At 43.4% G+C, this 24,307-nt stretch overlaps 1 protein-coding gene across 1 annotated transcript in view; it reads right to left on the bottom strand.

Moving 5' to 3' along the window:
- The window catches only part of iffo2b (intermediate filament family orphan 2b), a 41,278-nt gene continuing 16,971 nt past the window's right edge, over positions 1 to 24,307 (bottom strand). Inside the window, exons 2-8 of the mRNA XM_038964163.1 lie at positions 9,892 to 9,952; positions 4,191 to 4,286; positions 2,698 to 2,852; positions 2,189 to 2,320; positions 1,391 to 1,499; positions 917 to 1,039; positions 1 to 234 (exon numbers count right to left, since the gene is read on the bottom strand). Coding sequence (XP_038820091.1) covers positions 1 to 234; positions 917 to 1,039; positions 1,391 to 1,499; positions 2,189 to 2,320; positions 2,698 to 2,852; positions 4,191 to 4,286; positions 9,892 to 9,952 — 910 coding nt within the window. The remainder of the gene's footprint in view (positions 235 to 916; positions 1,040 to 1,390; positions 1,500 to 2,188; positions 2,321 to 2,697; positions 2,853 to 4,190; positions 4,287 to 9,891; positions 9,953 to 24,307) is intronic.

The raw sequence follows: 24,307 nt of genomic DNA, 5'->3' as shown, positions 1-24,307 counted from the left end.
TCAGCTGATTGGCACCTCAGCCTCTCCGTCCTTGTCCAATAGTTCGTCCTGGATCTCGTCAGTATTCCCTGAGTCGCTGCTGGCCACCGAGCTGACAGAGGGAGAGTTCCTGCCCCCTTTGATCATCCTCCTGCACGTCTCCATCTGCACGTCCAGACCACGCTTCATGCTACACATCTCCATGTACTCATGCAGGTGTCTGTTCATGTCATTCTTCGCTGTGGCTAGCTCCATCTGAGTGAGGGAGAGAGAGATGATAGAGAGAGGAGATGAGGAGAAAGGAAGCCAGAGAAATAGAGAGAAGGGGAAAGAGTAAGGAGGACAGAAGAGAGAGGGTAGGGAGGAGAGAGAGAGAGACATCAGTGACATTGAGCTGGGACAGGTGCCAGCCCTGTCAGGGACTGAGTCACTCTGGCCAGATGAATGGTCACCGGAGTCACAACTCAAAACCAAACAGGAAGAGGGACAAAACAACCAACAAATCAAAACCAAACGGGAAGAGGGACAAAACAACCAACAAATCAAAACCAAACAGGAAGAAGGACAAAACAACCAACAAATCAAAACCAAACAGGAAGAGGGACAAAACAACCAACAAATCAAAACCAAACAGGAAGAGGGACAAAACAACCAACAAATCAAAACCAAACAGGAAGAGGGACAAAACAACCAACAAATCAAAACCAAACAGGAAGAGGGACAAAACAACCAACAAATCAAAACCAAACAGGAAGAGGGACAAAACAACCAACAAATCAAAACGCAGTCGTTGTCCTGTTACTTGACAGGTGTTCCTGTTAGATGCAATAGATCTCTAACAGGCAGATACATCTCAGGGGATTTCATTCTCCTCTATTTTTGTTACTGTACCTCTGTTTCTGTCACATTCTCGCTCTCATACACACAGCCTGTTCACCTCAATCGCGCCAATGGTCTCCTGGTACTCCTGCTCTCTGGTCTTGAATAGTGATTCTGTCTCATCTATGAGGCTGCCCAGGCTTCCATCCTGAGAGACCTGGGAGGAAGCAAAGAGGATTAGCTAAAACACTCTCATTCACTGTTTGGATATTGCATTTCATTTCTCAACTGGAGCATAACAATGGGCAGAATTTGACCTCCAAGTCAAAATGAAAAAACTTTATTTTACTGCAAACATTTGTGTTTGCCGAATATGAATGGATGGGAAGTATGGGAGGTAACCGACGACTCAATGCCCTCCTGTACCCTTGACCATTAGTATATCAGTAGGTAGTGGTAATTTAACTGTTTTAGATTTTTCCTGTACATAAGTATCCTTGACATTTGCTGTGTGGTATCTAATCTGACTCACAGGCTCCTCTGTGTTGCTGTTGGCTGCGCTGGTGGCTGTGCAGTTTGATGCGGTGATGGCACTGGGTTGTATGTTATAGTTGGTGAAGTCCTCCCATAGCAACAGGGTCTCGTCATTCTCTTCCCACGTCAGGCTGTCACAGTCGTCATCAATGTCAAACGTCTCCCTCCTGGCAACACAATTATCATCTGAACTATGTCTGTGTGGCACAGAGACAGGAAGGAAAAGAAAGGGAAGAAAGGAGGAGAAACAACAGGCAACACATTTACAAGAGGTCCAAACACAGAGGAGAAAGAAAGATCCATAGAGAAGACATGCAGGAAAACAGACTACATACAGTGTTTGAGAAAGACTTGAGACAGTGACAGATGTTTTAGTGGAACACAAATTATACTTTTATTATTCACACTGATACTCAAAACTACATTTTAGGCAAACATTTACACAATGAAGACATTCTGTAATGTAATGTTCTCATCTAGCTTTTGGTGGCCCTACTGAAAACAATGAATGCCACACTCTGCATTAACACTAGATGGGAGTAAAGGACAACATTATATAAATACAATGCACCACTGGGGTGTGTTTGTCACAGGAGGTTGGTGGCACCTTAATTGGGGAGAAAGGGCTCATGGTAATGACTGGAGCAGAATCAGTCGAATGGTATCATATACGTCAAACACATGGCCTCCAGGTGTTTGATGCCATTCCATATGCTCCGTTCCGGCCATTACTATGAGCCGTTCTCCCCTCAGCAGCCTCCTGTGATGTGTGTGCGCACGTGTGGAGGGGGTCATAATGAAGCCAGCTCGTCTTTCTGGATAGCTGTAATGAGTGTGCATGTGAAGGCTGACTCACAGTTGGTTGAGCATTCGTTTCATTTCATCAGTGATGTTAAGAGGGACCTCCTCCTCCTCTGAGGTACTGGTGCTGGGGTCTGCATCCATCTCAGAGCTGTCCTCATCAGACACAGGCCTGCACTCCTTCTTCCTGCAGCACGCCATGGCACCCTGGAACACACACACCCCCAACCAGGTTACTCACTCAGTGCATCAATGCAGGACAGAATTTTGGGCAATATGTCTATTCTGATATTAATAATTTAGGCAGTACCATGCACCACCTAAAAAGCCTCTGGTCATATTTTAGCTTTGGCCAGCAATGTCGGCGCAATGGAATGTCAAAGCTTCAGTTCACCACTGAGCAGCGACTGTTTGTGTATGGGCATGGTGGAAGGATCAATGAGCATTGTGTTTGTGGCTGTGTGTGTCTGCCTATGTAGAAGAGAGTGTAGCAGCAGTACACTGTTAGCTGTTGCAGACTGAGGCCTAACATACAGATAGATACACACCCTCTCTGGGAGCGACTTGGCTGGGCTGACATTGAACATCTTGGACATGTCCTCTGAGTTGCGCTGCTGAGCCACGTCACACAGTTTGGCGGTGATGTCGATGCGCCGGCAGATGTCCATGTCCACTCGCATGGCTTTCTCTTGGATCTTAGAGTCCAGGTCAGACATTTGCTGGAGAGGAAGGAGATGTCTGTTGTTGGCTGTGAAGCATTGAATCATCCACTCAAAACCTCCACTTACTGTACTCAACAAATGTCTAAAGGCATTTCAAAGCCATGAGACTGATATGAATAACATAAGTCACATGCTGAGTTCATATCTGTGACTGACCATTTGCAGCAGTATTAAAGTCAATTGAATACACTGTGGTTAGATTGCAGACCCAGCAGAAACCCACATCCAGTCAGTCTGGGTCAATAACACATCATGCAACATCTCTGTGAAGGTCCAAAGGAAACATCCTACACTCCAAGGTGAATTTGATCACTGCTACATCTCATGCTTCTTTTTGTCACTCAATAACTTGCAATTACTCTAATATGCTAGTTATGACCAAACAATTCTATACTTCACCGTCTACAACACTCACAGTAGTGTAGTAAGGGAAAAGCTAGTATTTTGATTCTAGGGTGAAGGGAAGTGGGAAGGCAGGAATAGAGGAATCTCTTACTTTCATATCCAGATCCCTCCTGACATATTGGGAACTCAGACGTCGACCGCCCTTAATAGTGAGCAATGACAAAGTACACCTATTCAAAGGACACGTCCCAAATCACAGTGTTTATTCACTACCCTGGAGGTCTATCAGGTCACACTGTGTGTTGCCTCATATGTACTGCATATATCCTTCTCTGACTACAGATATGTGTCATGAGGAGGCAGCTGCTATTACCCATAATGCCACTAACTGACATGGCCAGTTAAACACAGAAGTAAATAAGAGAGGGAGCCAAGCTAAAATGGTTTCAATGGAAATCCAAACGACTCCTTGCTAATTTTGTTTATTCATTCCTGACCAAACAAAAGCTAAGGCTTGGCCAGCTGCAATATATTACAGCCGTTACACTAGAGGCAAGCTCCATGGGAAAAATAAGGTGCTGCGCAGATATAGTGTAAGGTCCTGCTGATCTACTGTGTGTTTATGAACACTTGTTATCGGAGCATTCAATGAATACCTGTCTGAAAGGCCCTCTTGCAATTGCAGCAGAATATGTTTCCACTGCTGGGTAAAAATACAAAAAAGGAGGGGGGTGTGAATCTGCTAGCCTGTCCTGGAGCCCAGTCTCAGAGTGTTCAGTGTGATGAAAGAAGTCCTAAAGACCTCTACAGTATGACTGACAACATCTATCATCACCTATAAAGAACAATACTACTGTCAATACAACCAATGCTGTTGTATTGTTGAGAATATAATTGGCATCATTTGAACAGGAATATGACTGGGGTATCTGTCAGTCTGTGACAGTGCTGCAGTGGAGTGTGAAGGGAAGGTGTGTATGTTATACTTACATCGCTCATGAGACTCTTAAAGACCACCAGCTCAGCCTTCAGCCTGTCCACCTTCTCATTCAGTTCATCCTGGATCTCCTCTGCCTCCTGAGCACTCTGAACACACCACACACACACATACAGTTGAAGTCAAAAGTTTACATACACCTTAGCCAAATACATTTAAACTCAGTTTCACAATTACTGACATTTAATCCAAGTAAAAATTCCCTGTCTTAGGTCAGTTAGGATCACCACTTTATTTTAAGAATGTGAAATGTCAGAATAATAGTAGAGAGAATGATTTATTTCAGCTTTTATTTCTATCATCACATTCCCAGTGGGTCAGAAGTTTACATACAGTCAATTATTATTTGGTAACATTGCCTTTAAATTGTTTAACTTGGGTAAAATGTTTCGAGTAGCTTTCCACAAGCTTCTCACAATAAGTTGGGTGAATTTTGGCCCATTCCTCCTAACAAAGCTGGTGTAACTGAGTCAGGTTTGTACGCCTCCTTGCTCGCACACACTTTTTCAGTTCTGCCCACAAATTTTCTATAGGATTGAGGTCAGGGCTTTGTGATGGCCACTCCAATACCTTGACTTTGTTGTCCTTAAGCCATTTTGCCACAACTTTGGAAGTATGCTTGGGGTCATTGTCCATTTGGAAGACCCATTTGCGACCAAGCTTTAACTTCCTGACTGATGTCTTGAGATGTTGCTTCAATATATCCACAATTTTCATTCCTCATGACGCCATCTATTTTGTGAAGTGCACCAGTCCCTCTTGCAGCAAAGCACCCCCACAACATGATGGTGCCACCCCCATGCTTCACGATTGGGATCGTGTTCTTCTGCTTGCAAGCCTCCCCCTTTTTCCTCCAAACATAACGATGGTCATTATGGCCAAACAGTTCCATTTTTGTTTCATCAGACCAGAGGACACTTCACCAAAAAGTACAATCTTTGTCCCCATGTGCAGTTGCAAACCGTAGTCTGACTTTTATATGGCAGTTTTGGAGCAGTGGCCTCTTCCTTGCTGAGCGGCCTTTAAGCTTATGTTGATATAGGACTCGTACCTGTTTCCTCCAGCATCTTCACAAGCTCCTTTGCTGTTGTTCTGGGATTGATCTGCACTTTTCACACCAAAGTACGTTCATCTCTAGGAGACAGAACGTGTCTCCTTCCTGAGCGGTATGCCGGCTGCGTGGTCCCATGGTGTTCATACGTGCATACTATTGTTTGTACAGATGAACGTGGTACCTTCAGGCGTTTGGAAATTGCTCCCAAGGATGAACCAGACTTGTGGTCTACAATTTTTTTTCCTGAGGTCTTGGCTGATTTCTTTTGATTTCCCCATGATGTCAAGCAAAGAGGCACTGAGTTTGAAGGTAGGCCTTGAAATACATCCACAGGTACACCTCCAATTGACTCAAATGATGTAAATTAGCGTATCAGAAGCTTCTAAAGCTATGACATTTTCTGGAATATTCCAAGCTGTTTAAAAGGCACAGTCAACTTAGTGTATGTAAACTTCTGACCCACTGGAATTGTGATACAGTGAATTATCAGTGAAATAATCTGTCTGTAAACAATTGTTGGAAAAATTACTTGTGTCATGCACAACGTAGATGTCCTAACCGACTTTCCAAAACTATAGTTTGTTTACAAGAAATGTATGGAGTGGTTGAAAAACAAGTTAATGACTCCAACCTAACTGTATGTAAACTTCCGACTTCAACTGTATTTACACAATTCAAACATGCCCCAAGCACATACAATCAAACACATCCAGCAAAAACTAACACACATTCTTATTTACCATATTCGAGACAGCATGATATTGAATATGGCCCCAATCTATATTTTTACATTATTCAGTGGAATAACTGTAAGTGATAAAGATGGATTAAGGACATTACAGTAGATGCCGAGGGGGACTACATACAGAGTTAATCACACTACATAATCAACTGATATCCTTTATCAAATGACTATCAGAGAGCAGATTTCCTGTTTCACTTCCATGCTAAACAACATCTGCCTGTGTGAGCTCAGAGAGGTAAGAGCCCCCCAGGGAATTATTTTCACTTCCAGCATTCTGCTGAGCCATAATCCAACACAAACACAGATGCTGCCGTTGATCGATGTGTCCTCAATGGTTGTGCAGAAAGATGGGGTTGCTACTATACTAGCACCTGCAGAGGTGTTTGATGTGGCATAGGGAGCATAGTGCCTTGCCTTGGGCCATGATACTATAAACTCAAATCAAATTGTATTAGTCACATGCACCGAATACAACACCTTACAGTGAAATGCATACTTACGAGCCCCGAACCAACAATGCAGTTGAAAAAAATATATGAGTAAGAATAAGAAATAAAAGTAACAAGTAAATAAAGAGCAGCAGTAAAATAACAATAGTGAGACTATACACAGGGGGGTACCGGTACAGAGTCAATGTGAGGGGGCACCGGTTAGTTGAGGTAATATATACATGTAGGTAGAGTTATTAAAGTGCCTATGCATAGATGATAACAGAGTAGCAGCGGTGTAAAAGGGGGGTAGCAGAGGGAACAGTCTATGACTAGGGTGGCTGGAATCTTTGACAATTCTTAGGGCCTTCCTTTGACACCACCTGGTGCAGAGGTCCTGGATGGCAGGAAGCTTGGCCCCAGTGATGTACTGGGCCATTCGCACTACCCTCTGTAGTGTCTTGCAGTTGGAGGCCGAGGAGTTGCCATACCAGGCAGTGATGCAACCAGTCATGATGCTCTCGATTGTGCAGCTGTAAAACCTTTTGAGGATCTGAGGACCCATGCCACATCTTTACAGTCTCCTGAGGGGGAATAGGTTTTTTGTCGTACCCTCTTCATGACATTCTTGGTGTGCTTGGACTATGTTAGTTTGTTGGTAATGTGGACACCAAGAAACTTTAAGCTCTCAACCTGCTCCACTACAGCCCTGTCGATGAGAATGGGGGCATGCTCGGTACTCTTTTTCCTGTAGTCCACAATCATCTCCTTTGTCTTGATCACATTGAGGGAGAGGTGGTTGTCCTGGCACCCCATGGCCAGGTCTCTGACCTCCTCCGTATAGGCTGTCTCGTCGTTGATCAGGCCTACCACTGTTGTATCATCGGCAAACTTAATGATGGTGTTGGAGTCGTGCTTGGCCGTGCAGTCATGAGTGAACAGGGAGTACAGGAGGGGACAGAGCACGCAACCCTGAGGGGCCCCTGTGTTGAGGATCAGCGTGGCGGATGTGTTGTTACCTACCCTTACCACCTGGGATCGGCCCGTCAGGAAGTCCAGGATCCAGTTGCAGAGGGAGGTGTTTAGTCCCAGGGTCATTAGCTTATTGATGAGCTTTGAGGGCACTACGGTATGGAACGCTGAGCTGTACTCAATGAATAACATTCTCACATAGGTGTTCCTTTTGTCCAGGTGGGAAAGGGCAGTGTGGAGTGCAATAGAGATTGCATCATCTGTGGACCTGTTAGAGTGGTATGCAAACTGGAGTGGGTCTAGAGTTTCTGGGATAATGGTGTTGATGTGAGCCATGACCAGCCTTTCAAAGCACTTCATGGCTACATACGTGAGTGCTACGGGTCGGTAGTCATTTAGGCAGGTTACCTTAGTGTTCTTGGGCACAGGCACTATGGTGGTCTGCTTAAAACATGTTGGTATTACAGACTCGGACTTGGAGAGGTTGAATATCAGTGAAGACACTTGCCAGTTGGTTAACGCATGCTCGCAGTACACGTCTTGGAAATCCGTCTGGCCCTGCTGCCTTGTGAATGTTGACCTGTTTAAAGGTCTTACTCACATCGGCTGCGGAGAGCGTGATCACACAGTCTTCCGGAACAGCTGGTGCTTTCATGCATGTTTCAGTGTTATTTGCCTCGAAGCGAGCATAGAAGTAGTTTAGCTCGTCTGGTAGGCTTGTGTCACTGGGCCGCTCTCGGCTGTGTTTCCCTTTGTAGTCTAATGGTTTGCAAGCCCTGCCACATCCGACGAGCTTCAGAGCCAGTGTAGTACAATTCGATCTTAGTCTTGTATTAATGCTTTACTGTTTTATGGTTCGTCGGAGGCCATAGCGGGATTTCTTATAAGCTTCCGGGTTAGAGTCCCGCTCCTTAAAAGCGGCAGTTCTAGCCTTTAGCTCAGTGCAGATGTTGCCTGTAATCCATGGCTTCTGGTTGGGGTATGTACGTATGGTCACTGTGAGGACGACGTCATCGGTACACTTATTGATGAAGCCAATGACTGATGTGGTGTACTCCTCAATGCCATCGGATGAATCCCGGAACATATTCCAGTCTGAGCTAGCAAAACAGTCCTGTAGCTTAGCATCTGCTTCATCTGACCCCTTTTTTATTGATCTAGTCACTGGTGCTTCCTGCTTTAATTTTTGCTTGTAAGCAGGAATCAGGAGGATAGAATTATGGTCAGATTTGCCAAATGGAGGGCGAGGGAGAGCTTTGTATGCGTCTCTGTTTGTGGAGTATAGGTGGTCCATAGTTTTTTCCCCCCTCTGGTTGCACATTTAACATGCTGATAGAAATTTGGAAGACGGATTTAAGTTTCACTGCATTAAAGTCCCCGGCTACTAGGACCTTGTCATGAGATTATCTACCTCAGGTGAGCAAAACCTTGAGCCTTCCTTAGATATCGTGCACCAGCTGTTAATTACAAAAATACATATTCGCCGCCCCTTGTTTTACCAGACGCCGTTGTTCTGTCCTGCCGATACAGCGTATAACCAGCCAGCTGTATATTTATAATGTCGTTGTTCAGCCACGACTCTGTGAAGCATAAGATATTACAGTTTTGAATGTCCCGTTGGTAGTTTAATCTTCCGCGTAGGTTATTGATTTTATTTTCCAAAGATTGCACGTTTGCTAACAGAATGGAAGGAAGTGGGGGTTTATTCGATCGCCTACGAATTCTCAGAAGGCAGCCCGCCCTCTGGCCCCTTTTTCTCTGACTTCTCTTCACGCAAATGACGGGGAACTGGGCCTGTTCACGGGAAAGCAGTATATCATTCACGTCGGGCTCGTCGGACTCGTTAAAGGGAAAAAAAGGATTCTGCCAGGCAGTTGTGAGTAATCGCTATTCTGATGCCCAGAAGTCATTTTCGGTCATAAGAGACGGTAGCAGCAACATTAAGTACAAAACAAGTAAAAAAATGTTACAAACAAAAAAGACCCACAATTGGTTAGGAATACGTAAAACGTCAGCCTTGTTCTCCGGCGCCATGTTATCCACTGATGTGACGATGGGGACTAATGTGTTTTATCTACAGAGACACAGGGAATAGTGGTGAGACACTGACATTCAGGTCTGCTATGTGAGCCATCTAGGCTGTTTGTAGGTTTTATTTTCTGACATCTCCCTAGCTAGCTAACCGTCTCTGGCCCAATTCAGTTGACAGACACCTGCTCAAGGACATTATGGGTAAAAAGACCATAAGAAAGAAAGGATCGGGACAGGTAAGTAATTCAGCAGGAAATATATATTTTCAAGCACCTATAGGCTTCATGTCTGTCTCTATGTCTTCTTTATGACAATGACCCCTTGAGAGCCACTATACTGTAGCTAGGAATAAAGTAGAATTGGATGTTGAGATTAGAGTGAATTGATGTAATAGTGAAGGTGAATTGACCTAATGGTAAATTGATGTAATGGTGAAAGTGAATTGATGGTTAATGTCTACTAACCTCCTGCATGGATTCCACCATGGACTCCATATGCTCTCGTCTGTTCAGCTCCTCTTCCCATCTAGAACACAGAACACACGGATGGTCAGTTACCTGCATTTACATGGCTATGCTTATACATGAGTATTGTAATATACACTGCTCAAAAAAATAAAGGGAACACTTAAACAACACAATGTAACTCCAAGTCAATCACACTTCTGTGAAATCAAACTGTCCACTTAGGAAGCAACACTGATTGACAATAAATTTCACATGCTGTTGTGCAAATGGAATAGACAAAAGGTGGAAATTATAGGCAATTAGCAAGACACCCCCAATAAAGGAGTGGTTCTACAGGTGGTGACCACAGACCACTTCTCAGTTCCTATGCTTCCTGGCTGATGTTTTGGTTACTTTTGAATGCTGTCGGTGCTTTCACTCTAGTGGTAGCATGAGACGGAGTCTACAACCCACACAAGTGGCTCAGGTAGTGCAGCTCATCCAGGATGGCACATCAATGCGAGCTGTGGCAAGAAGGTTTGCTGTGTCTGTCAGCGTAGTGTCCAGAGCATGGAGGCGCTACCAGGAGACAGGCCAGTACATCAGGAGACGTGGAGGAGGCCGTAGGAGGGCAACAACCCAGCAGCAGGATCGCTACCTCCGCCTTTGTGCAAGGAGGAGCACTGCCAGAGCCCTGCAAAATGACCTCCAGCAGGCCACAAATGTGCATGTGTCTGCTCAAACGGTCAGAAACAGACTCCATGAGAATGGTATGAGGGCCCGACGTCCACAGGTGGGGGTTGTGCTTACAGCCCAACACCGTGCAGGACGTTTGGCATTTGCCAGAGAACACCAAGATTGGCAAATTCGCCACTGGCGCCCTGTGCTCTTCACAGATGAAAGCAGGTTCACACTGAGCACGTGACAGACGTGACAGAGTCTGGAGATGCCGTGGAGAACGTTCTGCTGCCTGCAACATCCTCCAGCATGACTGATTTGGCGGTGGGTCAGTCATGGTGTGGGGTGGCATTTCTTTGGGCCCGCACAGCCCTCCATGTGCTCGCCAGACGTAGCCTGACTGCCATTAGGTACCGAGATGAGATCCTCAGAGCCCTTGTGAGACCATATGCTGGTGCGGTTGGCCCTGGGTTCCTCCTAATGCAAGACAATGCTAGACCTCATGTGGCTGGAGTGTGTCAGCAGTTCCTGCAAGAGGAAGGCATTGATGCTATGGACTGGCCCGCCCATTCCCCAGACCTGAATCCAATTGAGCACATCTGGGACATCATGTCTCGCTCCATCCACCAATGCCACGTTGCACCACAGACTGTCCAGGAGTTGGCAGATGCTTTAGTCCAGGTCTGGGAGGAGATCCCTCAGGAGACCATCCGCCACCTCATCAGGAGCATGCCCAGGCGTTGTAGGGAAGTCATACAGGCACGTGGAGGCCACACACACTACTGAGCCTCATTTTGACTTGTGTTAAGGACATTACATCAAAGTTGGATCAGCCTGTAGTGTGGTTTTCCACTTTAATTTTGAGTGTGACTCCAAATCCAGACCTCCATGGGTTGATAAATTTGATTTCCATTGATCATTTTTGTGTGATTTTGTTGTCAGCACATTCAACTATGTAAAGAAAAAAGTATTTAATAAGAATATGTCATTCATTCAGATCTAGGATGTGTTATTTTAGTGTTCCCTTTATTGTTTTGAGCAGTGTATATACACCTTTGAGGTATATTTTAGTTATACTAGTGTGAAGAGAGTCACAGATAGTAAAGACATACACTATATATACAAAAGTATGTGGACACCCCTTTAAATTAATGGATTCAGCCATTTCCGCCACACCCGTTGCTGATAGGTGTATTAAATCCAGCACACAGCCATGCAATCTCCATAGACAAACATTGGCAGTAGAGCTCAGTGACCTTCAACATGGTACCGTCATAGGATACCACCTTTCCAACAAGTCAGTTTGTCAAATTTCTGCCCTGCTAGACCTGCCCCGGTCAACTGTACGTGGAAACGTCTAGGAGCAACAACGGCTCAGCCGCAAAGTGGTAGGCCACACAAGCTCACAGAACGGGACAGTCTGTCCTCGGCTGCAACACTCACTACCGAGTTCCAAACTGCCTCTGGAAGCAACATCAGCACAATAACTGCCGCACACAAGCCTAAGATCACCATGCGCAATGCCAAGGGATGGCTGGAGTGGAAACACGTTCTCTGCAGTGATGAATCACACTTCACCATCTGGAAGTCCGGTGGATGAATCTGGGTTTCGCGGATGCCAGGAGAATGCTACCTGCCAGAATGCATAGTGCCAACTGTAAAGTTTGGTGGAGGAGGAATAATGGTCTGGGGCTGTTTTTAATTGTTTGGGATAGGCCCCTTAGTTCCAGTGAAGGGAAATCTTAATGGTATAGCATCAAATGACATTCTTGACGATTCTGTGCTTCCAATTTTGTAGAAGGTCCTTTCCTGTTTCAGCAAGACATTAAATAGTTTGTTGAGATCAGTGTGGAAGAACTTGACTGGCCTGCACAGAGCCCTGACCTCAAGCCCACCGAACACCTTTGGGATGAATTAGAACGCTGACTGCGAGCCAGGCCTAATCGCCGAACATCAGTGCCCGACCTCACTAATGCTCATGGCTGAATGGAAGCAAGTCCCTGCAGCAATGGTCTAACATCTAGTGGAAAACCTTCCCAGAAGTGTGGAGGCTGTTATAGCAGCAAAGGGGGGACCAACTCCATATTAATGCCCATGATTTTAGAATTAAATGTTCGATGAGCAGGTGTCCACATACTTTTGGTCATGCAGTTTATTTGTTCCACGTCTCTCTCACTCACTCAAATGCGAGTGGCTGAAGCTCATTGACTAGAACTGTAGGGAAAATAGCGCAGCACAACTTCAAGAAAATGGTCGCTTTTTATACTAGAGATTGAGGCTAATTGAGGTTAAATCAATAATTCTGCCCATAGATTATGCATATGCAATGCATTTGGAAAGTATTCAGACGCCTTGACTTTTTCCACATTTTGTTACATTACAGCCTTTTTGTAAAATAGATTAAAGTTGTTTTTTCCCTTCATCAATCTACACACAATGCCCCAAAATGACAAAGCAAAAACATGTTTTTGGAAATGTATAAAAAAATATATAAAACTGAAGAATCACATTTACATAAGTATTCAGACCCTTTACTCAGTACTTTGTTGAAGCACCTTTGGCAGCAATTACAGCCTCAAGTCTTCTTGGGTATGATTATACAAGCTTGGCACACCTATATTTGGGGAGTTTCTTCCATTCTTCTCTGCAGATCCTCTAAAGCTCTGTCAGGTTGGATGGGGAGCATCGCTGCACAGCTATTTCAGGTCTCTTCAGAGATGTTCGATCGGGTTCAAGTTCGGGCTCTGGCTGGGCCACTCAAGGATATTCAGAGACTTGTCCCGAAGCCACTCCTGCGTTGTCTTAGCTGTGTGCTTAGGGTCATTGTCCTGTTGGAAGGTGAACCTCCCTCCAGTCTGATGTCCTGGGCACTCTGGAGCAGGTTTTCATCAAGGATCTCTCTGTACTTTGCTCTGTTCATCATTCCCTCGATCCTGACTAGTCTTCCAGTCCTTGTCACTGAAAAACATCCCCTCCAGACATGACGCTTGGCATTCAGGCCAAGAGAATCTTATGTCTCATGGTCTGAGAGTCCTTTAGGTGCCATCTGGCAAACTCAAAGTGGGGTGTCATGTGCCTTTTACTGAGTAGCTTCTGTCTGTCCACTACCATAAAGGCCTGATTGGTGGAGTGCTGCAGAGATGGTTGTCCTTCTGGAAGGTTCTCCCATCTCCACAGAAGAACTCTGGAGCTCTGTAAGAGCGACCATCGGGTTCTTGGTCATCTCCCTGACCAAGGCCCTTCTCCCCCGATTACTCAGTTTGGCCAGGCAGCCAGCTCTAGGAAGAGTCTTGGTGGTTCCAAACTTCTTCCATTTAAGAATGATGGAGGCCACTGGTGTTCTTGGGGAACTTCAATGCTGCAAACATTTTTTGTTACCCTTCCCAAGATCTGTGCCTCGACACAATCCTGTCTTGGAGCACTACGGACAATTCCTTCAACCTCATGGCTTGGTTTTTGCTCTGACATGCACTGTCAACTATGGGACCTTATATAGACAGGTGTGTGACTTTTCAAATGTATTTATTTAACTAGGCAAGTCAGTTAAGAACAAATTCCTATTTACAATGACGGCCTACCCCGGCCAAACCCAAACCCGGATGACGCTGGGCCAATTGTGCGCAGCCCTATGGGACTCCCAATCAAGGCCGGGTGTGATACAGCCTGGAATCGAACCAGGGTCTGTACTGACTCCTCTTGCACTGAGATGCAATGCCTTAGACCGCTGCGCCACTCTGGAAATCATATCCAATCAATTGAATTTACCACAGGTGGACTCCAATCAAGTTGTAGAAACATCTCAAGGATGATCAATGTTAACGGGATGCACCGGAGCTCAATTTCCAGTCTCATAGCAAAGGGTCTGAATACTTGTGTAAATAAGGTATTATGTTTTTTTATTTTTACTAAATTTGCAAAAAAATCTAAACACCTGTTTTCGCTTTGTCATTATGGGGTATTGTGTATAGATTGATTGATGAATGGAAAAGTAATTTAATCCGTTTTAAAATAAGGCTGTAATGTAACAAAATGTGGGGAAAGTGAAGGGGTCTGAATACACTGTATTAACTACACATAGACACGTCCAGCCCAAAGCGGGAGGTTTAAAAAAATACTTTCTTAGTCGACAAAGTACCCGGCACGTCTTTAAAAAGGCATCTACCAGAGCCTCATCATTACATGGAATTCAGTGGCTAACATCAACAGAATAAACATTCCTTCCATCCACATCACACAAGGGAAAGAACTAAGCACATGCTACAGCTTGGGCAAGAACCTGGAAATTAATGTCAACGTATGTGACCTCTAAAGAGATTAATATCATTGGAATAAGTAATTAAAAATATTTAACAGCCAGAAAAGGAATGTTGTTACTCAAGAAAACCTTCAGAGTTATTATTTATATAAACCAGGGATGGGCCACTTTGATGGGGGTGGGGGCCACAACAAATCTGAACTAGGGGCCGCAGTGGCTCGCGGGTCCACACATGCAGTTAAAGACAAGGGCTGGCTCTTGGGGGCCCCCAAGTTAAATTTTGTTGCAGTTGAACAGCTAATTTCCTGCAATTCTACACATTTTGCCAGATAGCTTGACTTGCTAGAAAGTTATAGAAGCAAGTTGAGGAAAAAGTAACTAAATGAAACATGTTTTATTATCAACTGAAACATGTTTCCCCTGTCTTGAATGAAAAGCTCACATTTTGCAATCTCCCAAAATAAATGTGATTTCTGACGAGAGACACTAGGCTCTCCTCCATCTTGTCTTGTGAAACTATCCTATGCTCTCCATCCAGTAGCGGAACGTGATTGCATGAAGTTGACGTCCGGCGTAATGAAATACGTCACGATTTAAAATGGGGCATAACAGGTTGAAATTGCCTATGAACGTGCATTTGACACTTGTGCTGCCTTAATGGCAGCCGAAAATAGAGACTCCAATGTGACTCTAAACCACTTTATGGGCTATCTAACCAATGGGGGTGGGGGATGTGAACAAAACACCACAGAAATGCTGGCACATTTTTTTTCGGGCCATGCCCTCAACATAGCAACAGGACCAGAGACAAAAATACTCAAGTAACAATCATTCCACCACGGAGTTGAAGACACCTTTCAGATCTCATCTTTTGCTCTAAAAGCAATTTCTCGAATTCACCATTGAATGTAGCATAAACAAAATATGTCACTAGAGCGTAGGCCTACTTCTATCTAACAAACCTAGATTTGTTGCTTTTCAGGAGCCACTGAATGTTGTCGACACGGTCTAATTAGCTTGAGAGAAGTATCCCTGGCTGGGCGGTCTCCAGCTCACACTGTGATTGAAGTGTTGTTCTTAAAACGCTGGCACTGCTACTTTACTGTGTCCAAACACCCTGCCTGCCGCGGTAGGACTCCAAAGGTCATTGGAGTTCACAACTGCATCACATCCTCCCGCGGCAGACAGAGGAAAACAGTCTGTCACAGCATCTGCATGTGCTCTGCGTCACTTACAATTTAGGTACAGTAGTGTGCCACTTCCCGGATGGGCACTATGTCATTTCCTTCACACTGTGTGGGAAACTGGAGTATCCAACATAAATCTGTGTTCCATTCAGATTCGTTCCATCTCTGCCAAGCAACAGAAGAAATGGTCCTGTGGCAGAGTTGCTCCATCACTTCCAGGTTATGGAAAGATTCTCTGAATCACAGTAGTCATTTGATCTGTACTGAGTGGAAACTAAGGCATCCAAATAAACGTTCTACCATAACAGACACTACAACATGGGAGAGGTATTCTGTCTTCTGCCATAACCCCGCTCCAAAAGGACTGTTGGATGAGTTTTGCCTTTAGCTGGAGTCTGTGAAATGACCTGGAGTCTCCTTACAAGGACAAAGACAGCAGGAGACTATTAGCCTGACTGTGTCATCCCATAGACATCTGTCTGTGTAAGACCAGATGCCTGTTCTCCAGTCAGGCTGCTGTAACACAACCAGAGTACAGTCTGGACTCATACGTTGATATCTACAGACATGATTTATGAATATGTATTCCTACTCACATCTGATGTATAACAATGTAAAGGCTACAAACTATTTCATTTGAATAACCAATCAGAAAAGAATCCCCCCAAAAATGTCTGACACTGTAGAATGGTTCTAAACAAGCCTAAAATAATGCAGCTCAGGGCAGACCGAGCCTGAGATTCTCGTATAATTTCTCTCTGCAGAACAATAGAATTCCAGCAAGACAAGACCTGCCAACGTACACTCCCTCCCAGTGTGGTGTGCCTAGGCAGCTTCATTTGCACGCGAGCTGTCTAAACCTTTATTCATCACTCTGCCTGAGGACACATGGAATCATAACCATTACCCAGCAAGCACGGTTTCTCCATCTGATGATATATTCTTGTTTTTAGTGGGGGTTTTTATTATTTAAAAATTACATTTTTAGGGTGCATAGAAGTTGTCGTTAAGTCTAGACATTTTCAATTTTCAGGTATTGGAGTAACAAAGTTACATGGTCAGATCTATGATGGCCGCTCTGCATTGATGAAAGAAAAATGCCCAAAGGATAAGGTGCTCTTTGCTAACTCATTCATTCCCCAAGTAACATCTTTATAAGGCCAGATCCAAGTTACTGGTCATCTTTTTTCCAGTAAAGCTCTGGCCTCTCATCATCACTGAGAACAGTACACAGGCACTCTGGAATTCAGAGGGACAGACCATTCATGTGTCTGTTCTCAGTGAATCACCTCTAAGCCCTGTAAACCACAATTATGTGGTTAACCATTCACTCTGAGAAATAAGTCTTCCACATCGACAAGGACTCTATTTTCATGTGCATACAGTTCTGGGATTACAGTGCATTCCATGTGTCTCTATCATGAATGTCATGTAAAACATAGTACATTTTTTTTGCTGATGCAGGGACATTGGCTGGCTGTCCTTTCCTCCGGATTCTCAAAGGACATGGTGTTGGAATGGTTGGAGGACAATGGTAGAAACTACAGAATCAATTACAATATCAAATCAACACAAAATTATTTTTCTATATATATGATAATATTGTGAAAATCTGATAAACTGCCCAACTGTTTTATAATTTGTCATTATTGACCACTGTTAGAAATAGATCACCATAATTATTGTCAATACTGCCCATATGAGAGGTGCTAGTGTTGAAGGATCAATATGTCTGTATCGTCAAGGAATAACAGGCCTTTCATCACCCTCCCTGACACAGACAGGACCAGGATGAATCTGGTGACAACACAGATAAATCACACCAGCCACCAAGGCCAGAACACACACGTACTGTATGTGATTAATCCTATGGAGCTTCATCCATGTCTCTATACAGTATACAGCATCCCACATCCTCTCCATGCAATTATATCTATCGCATTGAGGGGACTTCAGCCATAATTTACCTCCTGCATAGATTCATCTCAACAAAAGGAGCGGGCGGGGCGCTCGTAGGGAGGGCAGAAGGTGGGGTGCAGAGGGGTTTGACACAGGGGTTAAGATGGAAAATCCTGAAAAAAGGTGAGTTGGTTGTTTGAGTCAGAGGCTGTCTATTGGGAGATGAAGATATATCTGAGGGGGTCATTGATTGTATGTCATCGGGCTAGCCCTGTGATCTATCATTTTCACAGAGTCAGGGACATATGTAGGGTACTAATGAGCAGTGGTGGTGTGGGTAGAATAGCAGGCATATGGCCGGTTGTTCGGTCGGAAGAGTCTCCCCCTAGAGGCTGCAGGCTGGGTGGAGGGTGGGGGTCTGTTTGTGCTGAATAGCCAACAACCCCTCAAGGTCAGACCTCATTCGATTTGCCCTGATCTCATTCCCTGCTCCCTACCTGACTCCATCCCCCTCCTCCCCTCCCATCACCCTTCTCCTTGTAGCCTTCTCGTGTCCAGGGAGACCATGTCACTGCCTGCATACATCTGATACACAGAACTACTGTACCATCATGCCTTATGCCACCATGTAGTGTACACTGTAGCCTATAAACAGCTGGTGGGGTCGTCATTCAATAAATGCTGGTGACCTGTTCCACACTCAGTCTTAAATATAGCACTCCTCTCTCAGACAGGCCACAGTCACAGCCAAAACTAAAAACATGAGGGTTGCTATGTGATGGTATTTGTCCCCAGGGCACCATTTCATTGGCCTGCTGGGAGTAACAGAATGTATTATTCTGAATGAGAAACTAACATAAGTATTGTGATAAAAGAGAGGAGCACCCACTGTATTGATATCTTCTAAACTATGTTTTATACAACCTGACATTTCCAGTCCATAAACTACTGCATAATTATAGAGAGCATCAGCTCAGATACAAAATAACACAATACATATTGCAATAAAATAACAAAAAACAATCAGATCAATACTGATGGTGATTTGGTGCAGTATTGTATATCGTGAATGAATATTGATCCCCATTGGAAAACTGGGTTAGATATGTACATGGTTCAATACTGGTCGAGTGAGAAGTGGTTGAGTTCTGAATGGCACCGTAAGTATTATATGACTCAGCAGATTCCTCTGCTGCCGACCCTTACTGGGGAGGAAGACCACAGCCATAAATACTACACTTCAAATAGATCATGCTGAACCAGCTTGAACCTCCAATGTTCACTACACACATATCAATGACATTGAAAAGGACAAGCGGCTAGGAGGGTGAAGCCTGACATGACTCTAGAATAACCTTATGTCCACATTTTCTGTATTTCTAAAATGCTAAAAACTGTAGAGCAGCATGCCATGTGTGTGTGTGTGTGTGTGTGTGTGTGTGTGTCCATCATGCCTGTCTTACGCTTTGTATGTTAAGCCCCAGGCTAATGTTGTGTGTGTGTGTGCGTGTTCATTCGTGCATGCCTGTGTAGATGTAAAAGGCACAGACAGTATAGTGCTTATTTATGCGACTTTAGAGGGGACTGGATTAGATAGGTTTAACATTGAGGGGAGGAGGTTGTACACATCGGAAAATATAAGCTGTGAGTTTGATTAATGTATTGTCTTCACACGCAGGGTATTATTGCTCCTTAAAATGGGGACGGCATCAACTGTAGCTAGTTACTTGTATCTGAGGAGTCAGTTGCATGTAGTTACCGGCTTGAAACTAGAGGTCGACCGACTATGATTTTTCAACGCCGATACCAATACTGATTATTGGTGGACACTTATTTTAACCTAATTGAACACTTATTTTAACCTAATATAATACATCAATAAAATCAATTTAGCCTCAAATAAAATGAAACGTGTTCAATTTGGTTTAAATAATGCAAAAACAAAGTGTTGGAGAAGAAAGTAAAAGTGCAATATGTGCCATGTAAAAAAGCTAACCTTTAAGTTCCTTGCTCAGAACATGAGAACATATGAAAGCTGGTGGTTCCTTTTAACATGAGTCTTCAATATTCCCAGGTAAGAAGTTTTAGGTTGTAGTTATTATAGGACTATTTCTCTCTATACCATTTGTATTTCATATACCTTTTGACTATTGGATGTTCTTATAGGCACTATAGTATTGCCAGCCTAATCTCGGGAGTTGATAGGCTGGAAGTCATAAACAGCGCAATGCTTGAAGCACAGAGAAGAGCTGCTGGCAAATGCAGGAAAGTGCTGTTTGAATGAATGCTTACGAGCCTGCTGCTGCCTACCACCGCTCAGTCAGACTGCTCTATCAAATCATAGACTTAATTATACTATAATGACACAGAAATATGAGCCTTTGGTTATTAATATGGTAAAATCCGGAAACTATCAATTCGAAAACAAAACGTTTATTCTTTCAGTGAAATACGGAACCGTTCCATATTTTATCTAACGGGTGGCATCCCAAAGTCTAAATATTGCTGTTACATTACACAACCTTCAATGTTATGTCATAATTATGTACAATTCTGTCAAATTAATTACGGTCTTTGTTAGGAAGAAATGGTCTTCACACAGTTTGCAATGAGCCAGCCCAAACTGCTGCATATACCCTGACTCTGCTTGCACAGAACGCAAGAGAAGTGACACAATTTCCCTAGTTAAATTAAATTCATGTTAGCAGGCAATATTAACTAAATATGCAGGTTTAAAAATATACACTTGTGTATTGATTTTAAAGAAAGGCATTGATGTTTATGGTTAGGTAGACATTGGTGCAACGACAGTGCTTTTTAAATCATCACCCGTTTGGCGAAGCAGGCTGTGATTAGTTGATAAATTAACCTGTTTGGCGTGCAAGCCCGACGTCGGTACACTTATGACAACAGCCAGCTCAAAGTGCAGGGCGCGAAATTCAAAAGATATTTTTTTTAAATATTTAACTTTCACACATTAACAAGTCCAATACAGCATATGAAAGGTACACATCTTGTGAATCAAGCCAACATGTCCGATTTTTAAAATGTTTTACAGGGAAGACACAATATGTAAATCTATTAGCTAACCACGTTAGCAAAAGACACCACTTTTCTTACTCCATCAGTAAGATATAAATAGCCACTAACCAAGAAACAACTTCATCAGATGACAGTCTGATAACATATTTATTGTATAGCATATGTTTTGTTAGAAAAATGTGCATATTTCAGGTATAAATCATAGTTTACATTGCAGCTACAATCAGAAATTGCACCGAAAGCAGCCATAATATTTACAGACACCAACGTCAAATACCTAATTACTCATCATAAAACATTTCTGAAAAATACATAGTGTACAGCAATTGAAAGACAGGCATCTTGTGATTCCAGACAATATTTCCGATTTATCAAGTGTTTTACAGCGAAAACACAATAGAGCGTTATATTAGCGTACCACAATAGCCAAAAACACAAGCAATTTCCCATTAGCAAAAGTTAGCGATCGTAACAAACAAGCAAAAGATATATAATTTTTGACTAACCTTGATTTTCTTCATCAGATGACAGTCCTATAACATCAGGTTATACATACACTTATGTTTTGTTCGAAAATGTGCATATTTAGAGCTGAAATCAGTGGTTACACATTGTGCTAACGTAGCATCTTTTTCCCACAACGTCTAAACAGCAACGATATTTTTCTGACACGTTTTCTGACACACATATTCTGACCAAATAGCTATTCATAAACATAAGTAAAAAATACATGTTGTATAGGAAATGATAGATCCATTAGTTCTTAATGAAATCGCAGTGTTAGAATTCTAAAAAATAACTTCATTACGAAATCCAGCTTCGGTATAGCTGAGTACCCCAAAGTTGGGCGTCCACGACTAATTCACATGCACGACAGATATATGAATTAGCATCATAAAATGTTTCTTACTTTTGGTGATCTTCCGTCAGAATGTTGGACAAGGTGTCCTTTGTCAAGTACAGTCGTTGTTTGGATTCAGAACGTTCATTTTCCCTCTCGATTTAGCACGCACACTTGCCAAGTGGCACAAAGCTCTCCAAGTCAACAAACGGAAGAGAACGGAACACGGCAAAACTCCCGAAAAATTTTCAATAATCTGATGAAACTATATTGAAAAAACATACTTTACGATGATATGGTCACATGTATCAAATAAAATCATAGCCGGAGATATTAGTCGTCCATAACGACAGCTAAACAGAAGGCAAATCCATGTCCCCTTTCGCGCGCTCCAGAAACAGGAAATGGACGGTCACGTCATACAAAGAGCTTTAATTCCACCTCAGACCAAGATAAACACGAAATTTCTTCTCTCACCGCCTCTTGACAACCAGGGGAAGGTGTATGAAGTGTACGTAGACTCTTACGTATCATGCCCATGTATAGGCAGGAAGTTGAACAGAGCATCGATTTCTGACATTCCACTTCCTGGTCAGGAAATGTGCTGCAGAATGAGTTCTGTTTCACTCAGAGAAATAATTCAAACGGTTTTAGAAACTAGAGAGTGTTTTCTATCCAATAGTAATAATAATATGCATATTGTACGAGCAAGAATTGAGTACGAGGCCGTTTGAAATGGGCACCATTTAACTGGCTACTCAATACTGCCCCTTGCAGCCATAAGAAGTTTTTAACAGGCACCACATCGATTATATGCAACGCAGGACAAGCTAGTAATATCATCAACCATGTGTAGTTAACTAGTGATTATGTTAAGATTGATTGTTTTTTTATAAAGATAAGTTTAATGCTAGCTAGCAACTTACCTTGGCTCCTTGCTGCACTCGCGTAACAGGTAGTCAGCCTGCCACGCAGTCTCCTCGTGGAGTGCAATGTAATCGGCTATAATCGGTGTCCAAAAATGCAGATTACCGATTGTTATGTCAACTTGAAATCGGGCCAACTTGAAATCGGCCATTCCGATTAATCGGTCGACCTCTACTTGAAACCAGGTCAAACACACTGGGCTTAAAGGAATAGAACTTTCAAAATACAGATAGTGTCACAGTATAATGAGTTTTGCAAAACGATTCACACTGCAACACTTTCTGTATTTTGAAAGTGCTATATCTTGAAAATGTTTTGCATGTCAGCAATCAAGTTTTGGGACTGTATCAACAGTGGATTAATGAAACAAATAACAAAATATACTTTGTGAGTGGTATTTTCCTTTAAGCAATACCAGGAGATCATCATTAAGAAAAACCAGGGACGATGATATATGTATTCTAAATCCTAGTATAATGAAACTGCCTTTTCCATGCATCCCAGTACTAAGAAACCATTAAAAGGCATGTTTTGACAACACACAACAGGCTCTGGGTACACTTCGGATACAGAGAAGGGCCTTGGTAGTCTGTAGTAAATAGTGATCTTACATAATTCACGATTCAAATCAAATTGTATTTGTCACATGCGCTGAATACAACAGGTGTAGACATTACAGTGAAATGCTTACTTACAAGTCCTTAACTAGCAATGCTTAAAAAAAGTGTTAAGTAAAAAATTGAAGATAAAAATAAATAATTAAAGAGCAGTAGTAAAATAACAATAGCGAGGCTATATTCAGGGGGTATCGGTACAGAGTCAATGTGCGGGGGCACCGGTTAGTCGAGGTAATATGCACATGTAGGTAGAGTTAAAGTGACTATGCATAGATAATAAACAGAGAGTAGCAGCAGTGTAAAAGAGGGGTCCGTGTAGCCTTTTGATTAGCTGTTCAGGAGTCTTATGGCTTAAGGGTAGAAGCTGTTAAGAAGCCTTTTGGACCTAGACTTGGCGCTCCGGTACCGCTTGCCATGCGGGAGCAGAGAGAACAGTCCATGACTAGGGTGGCTGGAGTCTTTGACCATTTTTAGGGCCTCCCTCTGATTCCGTCAGCTATTTGCTGATGAACCCACAAAGTGTAACTTTGAATTCATCAAAGTCTAGCTCAACAAAATACATTGTATAGACACCATAAGACATACCCTGGAGAGGGCGTAGTGCCGGATGGGTTGGAGCCACATTGTAACAGTCCTAATCCCATGGCCTTTCCTGGCCAACACCATGCATCGCCACACACCACTCAACTATCCACACAATAGCAGTGTGTGCTAGGCTTGTCTGCAGTTTCTGCACTGTGTAAACACATTATCTAATCACTAAGCCACACAGCCAGCCATGACGGCCCTTCTTTGACCCCAAGGGTGTATACTGTCTGTCTATTGGCTCTTCCACGGGGGGACACCCAGTGAGAAGACTGGCAGAGCTCTGGTTCACTGCCTCATGTGCCTGCCAGACAGGTAATCGCACATACAATACAGGGCACTGGCGTGACAGGTGTGATCAAAGAACAGCCTCGGTGGAAAAACACATAATTGCTCTGTAGGG

This window comes from Salvelinus namaycush, chromosome 2 (genome assembly GCF_016432855.1).
Source record: "Salvelinus namaycush isolate Seneca chromosome 2, SaNama_1.0, whole genome shotgun sequence".
In the NCBI taxonomy this organism is placed as follows: domain Eukaryota; kingdom Metazoa; phylum Chordata; class Actinopteri; order Salmoniformes; family Salmonidae; genus Salvelinus; species Salvelinus namaycush.
Note: the sequence above shows the minus strand (reverse complement) of the source record. Positions and strands in the feature narration are given on the sequence as shown.